This window comes from Gymnoscopelus braueri (genome assembly GCF_963280865.1).
Source record: "Gymnoscopelus braueri genome assembly, chromosome: 10".
NCBI classification, from domain to species: domain Eukaryota; kingdom Metazoa; phylum Chordata; class Actinopteri; order Myctophiformes; family Myctophidae; genus Gymnoscopelus; species Gymnoscopelus braueri.
This window is the reverse complement of record NC_137611.1, coordinates 18525132-18537182: the sequence shown is the minus strand read 5'-3', so window position 1 is coordinate 18537182 and position 12051 is coordinate 18525132. Positions and strand designations below refer to the sequence as shown.

The 12051-nt window shown below is 40.9% G+C and overlaps 1 protein-coding gene across 2 annotated transcripts in view; it reads left to right on the top strand.

Moving 5' to 3' along the window:
• Positions 1 to 12051, top strand: part of rem2 (RAS (RAD and GEM)-like GTP binding 2) — a 51968-nt gene that overhangs the window by 5276 nt on the left and 34641 nt on the right. For both annotated transcript variants that reach the window (XM_080440188.1, XM_080440187.1), the window contains one exon: positions 921 to 994. In XM_080440188.1, the coding sequence (XP_080296314.1) occupies positions 921 to 994 (74 nt within the window). The remainder of the gene's footprint in view (positions 1 to 920; positions 995 to 12051) is intronic.

Below are 12051 nucleotides of genomic sequence, written 5' to 3'. Positions count from 1 at the left end.
ATTCTATTGGCTGCATACCTTACAATATATATTAGCATGCATGTCATAAAAGTATAAGGGGTTACGTTGTAGCCTTTCGGCAATGTGTCGAAGTGTCCCTGAGCAAGACACTTAACCCCTACTTGCCCCCCCCCCCCCCCTGCAAGCCTGACCACTTGGGTAGCTGGGTGAAGCTGAAAACTTGGGATCAAATGGTTTTAAATTATTATTTATTACTTCACATGTACTTGTTGAGTTTCCAGGTCCCTAGCAAAATAATGTAATAGTTGGACCCTTCCGGGACTGTAACTCTGAGAGTGTACAAATAAGGGTCCATTTGGCTCCATTTGTACACTCTGAAAATTAAATGAACACTGAGGATTGTACAGCATAGATTGGGTTCAACAAGATAAAAATCATATCAAGGACCCCCCAGTCCTTGAAGTAAAAAAATCACACCCTGTGTGAAGTGGGCGGTGTCTTGCTAGCTAATCACAATACTGAATGGAGTCAACCAATGTACAAAAAATAAATACATTTATTGAAACACTCTTTATGATGGAAGAAACCATAACTTTAAAAAAACATATTTTTTGTTTTTTTTTAAGTTATGGTTTCTTATATAGGACTATGCACATGTGTCATGTGACACTGGCCAATCACAGTCCTGAATAGACTGTGATTGGCCAATCACGGTGCAGGGTTAGGCGGGGTAAATTTTTGTAAATTTTTGGCCAATCACAGCGCAGGATTTGTTGTACAAATATCCAAACCTCACTTATAGGGGCGGTTTCACCGCCCAAAAAGGTTGAAAACCTATGACATAGAGGAGGCATATTGGAGTCATACAAACCATGAGCTTTGATGCTCTAGCCAGTTTGTGAGTGTGTTTGCTGTGTGCGTGTGTAGTCCTTTGTGTGACACCCAGTGTTTGTTCCCAGGAGAAGGCTACGAGCGAAGTGTGACAGTCGACGACGAGGACAGCAAAATCGTGGTCTATGACAACTGGAAACAGGTGAGTTGATGTCAACAGCGCTGCATTCCATCTAGGCCTGTCGCAAGTATTACATAATCGTCTGATCACAGTTATTTGACTCTTAGTCAGCTTTCTGATTGGTCCCTGACCGACCAACCAGCAGGCTCCTTCCACCTTGTTCCTCCTTGGTTCCCTCCCCTGGTTGTTTATGCTGAGTTTGCTAAAAATTTGAAAAATATACAGTTTTAAAAAAAATAACCTTATGCCCAGTCACTATGCTGCACCCGAGATGCTCCTTGTTACTGAGGCCAAGTTTCAAATAAGAATTGAATACATTAAATTTAGAAATGGAGAAAAATCTGTTATTTTCTCTTATTGTGTGTGCGTGCGCGCAAAGGAAGCAGGTGTGTGGTTTAATTTGCTTAGAGGGATGGGGGAAAATCTATGCCTCTGCTTTTGGCATTCCCCCCTCTGGTCATAATGTTTTATGGCTGGTGGGGATATACTTTATCCCTGCTTCTGGTGAGACTAAGTACGTGCATTTCCTTTTGGGAAATGTAGACTGTTTGATAATGGGAAAAAAAGAAATATATGTATATTCTTTTTAATTCAAAAATTGTGAAATTAGCAGATCTACAAGGCTCACGTCTCGTGAGCATGTAGCTGATTGTTTTACGACGAAGTATAGAGGGCTTAAGTTCAGAAAATGTCACCCCTTCTGTTTTTGTGTGTGTTTTCTTAATTTTTTTACAAATCAAACCTTGTTTGTGTGCAAGGCTACATCTGCTTGTGTGTTCACTTTTATGCTTGAATGTCTGAAGCAACAATGACCCCTGAGGCCACAGCTGAGCTTTTAGTTTTTTTCACTCACAATATTGTAAATCTTGACTTACTATGTCCAGTCATACCTGTGGCGGGTAGAGACTTGGGGCAAAGGCGCCAAGATTTAACCATCCATCGCCACATTTATGCTGTAAATCATGTGAATGAATGATTCTGCATTGGCGATTTTTTTTGTATGGGAAAAGCTTTATCGGCACCAGGCAGCAGAGGAGATGCAGAGCAGCTGGTGAAAACTTTACTGCAAAATCAAGAGAGGCGTACAGTCATAATCGCTAATGTGGCGAGCTCTCTCATTAGCACGCTCTTTGAACAACGCATCAGGGATGCTTCTTTTCCCACATTCCAGATGTCCACTCAGCCTTCAGGGGTTGCCACCCGCCCTTAAGGATAAATTATTTACACAAGAGCCACATTGAGCTCAGGGAACTCCAATGAAGGCTTGCGTCAGTGGCATCAAGTCTTAATTTTTTTCAATTGACTGCAGTTCTTTGGTTCTTGTCTTTTATGATCCTTTCCACCTAATTGCCTGTCCTGCAACTCTAATCTTCTCCACATCATGTGTGATAATATTGATACAATATTGATCCTGTGATATGAGATTAGATATCGTCTGGGGTTTTGGTTATCATGACATTTTGATACAGCTTAGCTTTTAACCACATGAACCCTAGCATTCCTATTCTGGGCGTGTGATTATAGGCAAACATTTGGCGAAAATATCAGACCTACAATCGATCTGATATTTTCAGCAAACATATTTGCCGTAGACAAGGGCGGCCATAAGCGGAATGGATAGACAGCCCGCCTGGGAGGCAGAAGGTCCCAGGTTCGATGCTCGGCCCGGCAATGCGCCCCTGAGCAAGAAACATATATGCCATGATATATGGCCAAAGCTGTGAACAGATTATGACTTGTATTGAAGCAGGTATGATCCTTTAATGCTGTGACGGACATGTGGCATAAGGGAATTAACTGCTCCCCCTCTGCGCTCCTCTGTGGGCAGCACTCAGCTGGGTGAAGCTGAAAACTGAATTTCCCCTGTGGAATGAAATAGGGCTAATTATTACCAGTAAACCCCTGGGGCTCCCCGGTCAACTGAAGTACATAGGGTATAAGTGGTTAATATAGTATTTTCCTTATCTTAAAGGCTTCATTACAGTAAAGTGATACTGTTCTAGTTCTGTGTAATGAACAATGAATGTCTGTACTGTAGCTGTTTGTTAATCATATCCACATCACTAATGATTGATTCTAAAGCTTTTTTGTTGGTGAATATCTTCTGAAAGCAGCGATTGCCATCACCAAAATATCATCAAATTATTGATATTGAGGTATTTGGTCCAAATATTGTGACATTTTACATGTCAATATGGCCCATGCATGCCTACAGTCAACTTGTTTGTCGCCTGTTAAATTGTGGCTTATATCAGGAACTCGCTCTCTCGCTTTACACTTGCTCACTGTCCGTCCAGCCTCCTTACAGCTTTTCTTGACTGTGTGTCGTTTCTTCACCACCCCGACCTCCGAGCTCTTTTCAGTCGTGGTTGTTGAATCTTTCAGAGTTAATTACATAATTATTCTGTACGTGTTAAAACCAAGCAGGGTATCATCTGCAGTGCCAAATAGACGCGAGCCAGTGTGAGGCTTGGACACAATCCACACGCATTGGCACACACACACACACACACACACACACACACACACACACACACACACACACACACACACACACACACACACACACACACACACACACACACACACACACACACACACACACACACACACACACACACACACACACACAAATATGCAGTATATGGAAAGTTTTCAGAACCTTTCAAGTTTTATGTTTAATACTTAGACTCTTGTTTTTTTTTTTTTGCTGAATGGTGTTGTGTGTAATTCCTGAGTGTAAATAATAATTTTCATACAGGTTTGTTACAACAGAAAACATCTAAATACATATGTGTTGAAATTGATACCTTTGGACTTGGTGAACTGAGACTAATCAAATGTTTCACACACACACACACACACACACACACACACACACACACACACACACACACACACACACACACACACACACACACACACACACACACACACACACACACACACACACACACACACACACACACACACAAATGTTCTCTTTTGGGTGGCTCCCCTACACCCACGTTACCATAACAACACTAGCTTAAGTGCAAGCATAAACTCACACACAAACATGCACACACATGAACACACAAACACTCTAATGCTTACACACACATACTGTATAGGCACACACTGTCTTACAGTTTCTCTCTCATACACATAGACTCTCTCAGACGCTCAAGCATCAGATCACGTTAGAACAGTCAGCGCCCAGAGGAAGTGCCCATGCTTTGCCTCAGTGCTCGCATTCTAAACAACAGGCTAAAGGGACAGAAATAACGTGACATTTTAGTTGCGTCACTCTGGTCCTCCAAGGGTCGCTGGTCTCAAATCAGCACTGATTTCACACCTTGTGCATGAGTTAGAGTTGTTGAGCTGGGTTTATTTTTTTAACAGCTAAATTTAGGAGTCTTCCTCCCCGGGCAGTTCTTAACTGTGGCGTTATTCTTAACTGTGGCGTTAGAAACATTTGTGCCCACAAGCACACGTCTTACTCAGAAATAGTCATCAGTTTGTAAAACGAAGGCATTTTGTGCACAGACATGTGTATACGGTACATGCTCTCTCTCACACACGCGCGTCCACACACACATACACACACACACAGCGCCAGACGCTGGAACGTAGAGTGTTGTTGACGTCACTGAGAAATGTTTTAAATAAATCATCCACTTTCCTAAAATAGATATGCAAGCATTGGAACTGACCCAGCAGGCCTAACGTCCTCTGCTATAGCGGCCATGTGTACCATTGGCTGCTTAACCAGTACATCACTTAAAATGGCCAATCCCCGATCGGTGTGTAGAGAGGACAAACAGGATGGAGTGAGGTCGTTGATGACTCGAGGGAATCTCTCACCCTCCTGTAGCGTATGTGTAACCTTCATGCTCATCACCTATGTACCACGTTTCTGTGTTCCTGTGCAAATCTGGGTCACTGTGTGTGTGTGTGTGTGTGTGTGTGTGTGTGTGTGTGTGTGTGTGTGTGTGTGTGTGTGTGTGTGTGTGTGTGTGTGTGTGTGTGTGTGTGTGTGTGTGTGTGTGTGTGTGTGTGTGTCAGCATAAATATGCATGTATATCTGCTTATGTGCCCGTGCATACAAGCCTGTGTGTGTCCATTCAATCCTGCCAGGGGGTGCAGTCTGTCTACATACTGTTGGTGTAAATTATCACTTGATTGTTCCTAATTAAAATACTTAAAGTAGTCAACCTGAGGTGCACACTGAGGTGTGTGTGTGTGTGTGTGTGTGTGTGTGTGTGTGTGTGTGTGTGTGTGTGTGTGTGTGTGTGTGTGTGTGTGTGTGTGTGTGTGTGTGTGTGTGTGTGCGCGCGCGCAATTCCACTTCTTTGGTGCGTCTCATCTGTCCGTCACATCTTCTTTATAGCGTGCTTTATTGTTGGTTTACAGTCGCACTGTGTTTAAGGAAGTAGAAGGAAGTGTTTGCCTTTTTACATGAAGACTAGAGGACGGACGTGTGTGTGTGTGAGAGAGAGAGAGAGAGAGAGAGAGATACAAGTGGTGCTTGTTCTGGTATGCATTTGCCAACAATATCTTTAACAGGGCACAGCCAAGGGCATCAAACAGCATAATCAGGCCAGGGAGGCAGTCATCCAACATATCAGTTGATCTTGTAGGGAGATCAACTGGGTGTTGCACTAGATGAGCTCTTGCATTTAGCATTTACAAAAATAGCATAAAACACCCTGTAGTGGCCTCGAATCTACGTTAATATGGGAATAACTAAAATGAACAGTTCACAGAGGAGATTGTGTGCACATCTTATGCCTGTATTTAGGCCAGGTGCTGGACATCAAGGCATCAAGGCAAGAATCAAGGAGAAGATTAAACATCTGCACACTGTTTGAAGCTTCCAAAAACAAAGGTCGAAACGTTGCGCCAGTAATAAAGTACGTTTTTGGAGCTTCAAACATTGTGCCATGTTTTTTCTTCTTAATAACGAAAATGGCATTTATAAAATGGCATTTATATGAGTCAGTTTTTTGTTGTTGTTGTTGTTACTCTGTAGGCAGAAGTATCTGTATTTACTGTAATGTTGTGGCAGATGCATGCTGGAACACAGAAGCTCTTGTTTTTATGATGGCAAAAATACAACGCCCCCATTTTATCTAATGACCAGATATTGAATGCCCCCTTTTTAATGCCCAGAAAGTTGTTGCTCCCCGTTTGACCAAAACACAGTTCCAATCTTAGAGCTTCTGAGCAAAAATAATAATCAATTTATTGACTTGAAGCAAATCATTAGAATCAGAATTATTGTTATTGCCAGGTATGGTTGCACATACAAAGGAATTTGTCTCTGTGAAGTCAATGTACACTACAGCAACTTAAGAGTCAGTTTATTTATGTAGACTACAGATTTAGAATCTTCCAGGATGTAATTTGGGGAAAGATAATTGTGGTGTTTGGGTGTTTTTCTTTCTTAGATTACGGATTAAAGTAAAAATGTTTCCCCTTTCCTTTATCACAAAGGCCCCATGGAGTAAAAGAAAATGGCTCGCTTCCTGTTGCCTGTTGTAAACATGGCAGCGCCATCTGCTAAGTGCAGCAAAAGAAACGGAGATGAGGAAAAAGAGACCTAAAGATGTCAAAACTGCAGAAACCCCCGTAGCATATAGAACAACTTTATTGTTAGACCAACGCATTGGTCTAACAATAAAGGTGTTCTATATACAAGTGTTGCTGCAGTTTTGACCTCTTTAGCTTTTTTTTTTCTCCATGCACCTTGTAAGAAGTTTAACTTGTGCCTGAAACCCTTCTCTGCCTCTACAAGAAGAGGAGATCTGTCATTATTGGCGAAGATTTTCAGAATGTTTTACCATTTCCTGTTGTGAGCTTGTTGATCAAGTATTTGCACTATTCGTTGTGGGATAAGTGGCTAATGTGCCCCACCCCCTTCCGACCTTCTATTTATTGAAATGTATTGAACATTTCTGGCACAGGATGCCATCCTCTATGCCAGACTCAACACAAATATAAAACTTGTTAGTTTTTATTGCAATATTCAAATTCATATTCATTTCTATATTTCTGATCAGTACTAGTTACAAGTTATACGATGTTCGTTCATTGTCTCCTGTTTTCAGCCCTAAACCATGCTGGTTGCTGTAGCATTCAGGTATTGTGTGGCTGCTGTACAGCAGGGTAATACAAATAATTAGACCTACTTCATCCCTCGGGAGAAATTCAGTTTTTCAGCTTCACCCAGCGGAGTGCTGCTCACAGAGGAGCACAGGGAGGGGGAGGGGGGGGGGTCAGTTAGGGGTTAAGTGTTGAACCTGTGATCGACCCTGTGACCTTCTGCTACCCATTCAGGCCGGTGTTTGTCCATCTCTGTGAGGTGGATTACATAGGAAAGGGCGAGGAGGAGTCTTTTTTTTATTTGTCTAGGTTCGTCTGTGTACAGAGTATAGACTAGACAACAGTCCGTGAATAACGCAGGACATCATCAGATCAATCTAGAATGTGTGTTTGGTGTGTTTTGTTGTGAATGCGGACTACACGTGTAATCATGTATGTTAATAGAGGATTAAGGCCAGTCAACATCATCTGTGTTCGGCTGTGCTCTGAGGTCAGGTGTCCACAGATGCAGTCCCTTGCTGCATGTGAGGTCAACCTGCTGGCTTTGTGTGTGTGTGTGTGTGGGGGTGCGGGCTGCCCAGTGCAAGCCAGATGGCCTCAGTAATATGCATCAGAGAGAGAGAAAGAGAGAGAGAGAGAGAGAGAGAGAGAGAGAGAGAGAGATAAAGAGTAAACCTTTATTGGGTGTAGCAGCACCAGCAGCAAGCTTGACACACAGGATGGGGACAGTACAGGTTGGAGCCGAGAGATGGCCTCAGTAATATGCAATCCAGAGACAGAGAGAGACAGAGAGAGAACCCAACAACACTTTATTGTGACTTTCAGAGCAGGGTGGTCTGGGCCTCAGTTGCTGCACACACCAATTTTCTTTCCTTCATCTTCTTCATTTATATTACCTTATTGATCACTCCTGGCCTGCATTCTCTGGAGCTGCTGGACTGTCCTAAAATCTACCCTTCTCCATTAGTAGAGAAAGAGAGGGGGAGGGGAGGTAGAGACTGAACAAGAGATCAGAGAAGATAACTATCACATAAATGTGACTTCTTTGCTAAGCCTCTATTCTAATATACGAAAAGATAAACCTTTATTTTAGCGAGGGTAGACACACATGATAGGTAGAGTACAGATAAGAGTACAGCGATACAAATAGCATCTGATAATGCTGGGCTGCATTAACCCATTAAGACCTGAGGCCCATTCTAAAAATGTCTTCTAAATCCTAACAGTTTTCAGAAAAACCTATGTTGCTATATCAGTGTTGTTCAAACTTTTTCATGTCAAGGACCCCCAAAATTATATGTATTTGGATGCCGACCCCCATCTCAAAATATTTTGTACCGGGGACCCCCAGAAGCAAAGATTTGACTTAAAAATGTTCACTCAAAAATATATATATATTCAAAGATTTGATAAAAATGTTCGCTATTTTTCAAAAATAGCAGATCTACAAGCTCACAAAGTGACGCGCTATGAGCTTGTATATCTGCTATCTGTGAACACCCAAAGTGTAAAAGAGATGCTTTCCCAGTTTTAATGGGTTAAAGTCTGGTCAGTGTAATGTATGAGTGAGTGAGTAATGTGCTGAAGCGTGTGAACCGAAGTAACCCAGCAACGCAAAAGGTGGCGGATGTCCTCCGGGGAAGAGAGAGAGCGAGAGTGCTGCTGTGACTAGGCTATACAGGCAATAAGGCCCAGTTGTGCCATGTCAGCTGATGACCCTTCCTGCTCTTCTGGGGAGAACAAGAAATATTGAACATGGTCACACAGAGCACAGGGGTCCTTGGGGGGTACCAGGGGGTCCCCCAGCAAAATCAGTTAATATAGCGTCTTGTAGATATACAAGCTCATAGTGCACGCAGAGTGCCACGCTATGAGCTTGTAGATCTGCTATTTTTTTTTAAATCCCTGGCACAAAATATTTTTGTTGATGGGGGTCCGCAGCCAAATACATATCATTTTGGGGGTCCTTGACATGAACATGTTTGAGAACCACTGACACATTGAAGTCAGTGGGCCTGATTCACTAAGCTGTTTACGCCCAGATTTTACACGTATAGGAATTTCTGATTCTGATGAGTCTGATTCATAAATCTGGGACCAAATGCGTACGTCATTAGAAGGCCTTATTCTTCATGCAAAAATCACTTACTATAGTGCCAAACCTCAAATAAAATATGTATGTGTCCAACATTAGTCGGCACAAAAAATTAAAAATATGTCAAATGATCAATTGCTTTTATGCATATTATAGACATGATGCAAATTCAACTGATTTTTTTTTATTTTCAGTTGACGCATATAGAGACGAATTATTAGATCCCTCGGCTTGTTTGCCGTGTGGCCACAGTTTCACCTATTGGGCTTTCATGCCAACTCCAACTCCTATTAATTTATGATATTGATCGCATCACATGAGTCTTACCATCTGATGACGATACAGTATGGATGAAATCTAGCTGTGTCCATTATTCCAATTCCGATGTAGGACAGTGGACGGTTCGTCCAAAGGACAGATTCCCCTCAGTAATCAATAAAGCTCTGATTAAAAAAAAAACGGCATCATCTTAATACTTCAGCAAAGGTGAGTGAGCAATTGTTCAGTAGAAAGGGCTTATGTAATATCCAGTCCAAGTTTTATTAGCCTCTAGTCGTGAGGTTAAACTTTGTAAACGTAACCCTCATTACACGTGAGAGTCGGCTATTTACTTTATTAACGTTGCTTGCACTGATCTACAAGGAGCGGGTGCGTCCCGCTGCGTTGTAAGCTTGTAGATCTGTCCATTTTGAGGAGTGGTGACGTTTTATTCTGGCAGGATGTCTCCGGCTGCCTTCTATGGTCTTGAATGGGGCGTGGAGCAATGCAAATGATTCTCCACATGGACGTGCCTCTGACTTTCAGACAAAAATGAGGAACACCTGCGATGCACACAAATCAAGGCTGTACACTCGCTTTCATGAATCGCACGTCAGATTGTGCTTAAAGAATCTACACACCCCTTTAGTTACTATTATTTAGGCACTACGAACAACTTAATGAATCAGGCCCAATGAGAGCCGGGTGGAACAGCGTAGGAAAAAACATTATTTCTTAATGATTGTGACCTTTGTCAGAAAATCGGTTCCGGAAAATAAAAGTAAGACATATCACATGTTATGCGATCACTTATCGTATCTTAACAGCACACACTGGGCGAAAAGAGCCAGAATCCCCAAATATCAGTTTTTTGATTCTCGCTAGAATACGGAAATTTCTGATGCATATCCTGAGTTTTGTTGATATGCAACATATCTGGGCAAATATTAACCTAATATACATCATGAAGATAATATATTGTACTAGGATATGAGCAACACTTTAATTTTGTCATGTATGTGTTCCGTAAATGACCTTAGATCATATCTGGATATATCTGTTCACAATATTCTTCTAGAATACTGATTAAGTCTATGGCATATCTGGATGTGTCAGATATTGAGTTCATATATCACTTAAAGTCATATCTTTACTCTGGAACCACTAAAGAATACAGACCATTTCCGATGCATATTGAAAGTTTTGTTGACATAAGCCATATTCATACAAATATGGATGAAATATTCATCTGCTTGTCATACACAATGTATGAATATGACGTAACGCAGTATATAGGAATATAATGACACCCTATTTCGAGTAGAATAATGGCAATATCTGTAGCATATATCATCATCTTTTGTCATATAAAACATATTTACTACAGATATTGCCATTGGACCTGTTTTGGGTGAGATATTTAACTGATATAGATAGGTCATGAAAATGGACAGAATCTGGTGATTTATACTGGGCAAAAAGGGCCTGAATCCGAAAATATCTCATTGGATACGTCACTGGATTTTATGTAGAATACAGAACATTTCTGATACATATCCTGAGTTTATTGATATGCCATATTTGGTCAAATATGAACCCAATATACATCATGAGGACATATATTATATAAGGATACCAGCTACATCTTATTTGTGTCATCTGTGTGTTCCAAATATCACCTTATATCCTATCTGGACATATCTGAGCACAATTTTTTTTCTAGAATACGGATCAAATCTATGGCATATCTGAATGTGTCACAAATACAGTCTATGTTAAGCTCATATCACTTAAAGTCATATCTTGACTCTGGAGCCACTAGAGAATTAAGTATACCGGAATATATTGATACCCTATTTTGAGTAGAATAATGGCAATATCTGTAGCATATATCATCACCCTTTGTCATATATAACATAATACCAAAGATTTTGCCATTGGGCCTGTTTTGGGTGAGATATTTACCTGATATTGATAGGTCATGAAAATTGACAGAATCTGGTGATTTATACTGGGGAAATTGAGCCAGAATCCGAAAATATCTCATTGGCTACGTCACTGGATTTTATGTAGAATACAGAACATTTCTGATACATATCCTGAGTTTATTGATATGCCATATTTGGCCAAATATGAACCCAAGATACCTCATGAGGACATATATTATATAAGGATACCAGCTACATCTTATTTGTGTCATCTGTGTGTTCCAAATATCACCTTATATCCTATCTGGACATATCTGAGCACAATTTTTTTTCTAGAATACGGATCAAATCTATGGCATATCTGAATGTGTCACAAATACAGTCTATGTTAAGCTCATATCACTTAAAGTCATATCTTGACTCTGGAGCCACTAGAGAATTAAGTATACCGGAATATATTGATACCCTATTTTGAGTAGAATAATGGCAATATCTGTAGCATATATCATCACCCTTTGTCATAACATAATACCAAAGATGTTGCCATTGGGCCTGTTTTGGGTGAGAGTTTTACCTGATATTGATAGGTCATGAAAATGGACAGAATCTGGTAATTTTTACCAGGTGAAATCCCAAAATATTTATCCAGAAATATCATTAGATTTTCTGTAGAATACGGACCATTTCCGATACTTATCCTGAGTATCTGG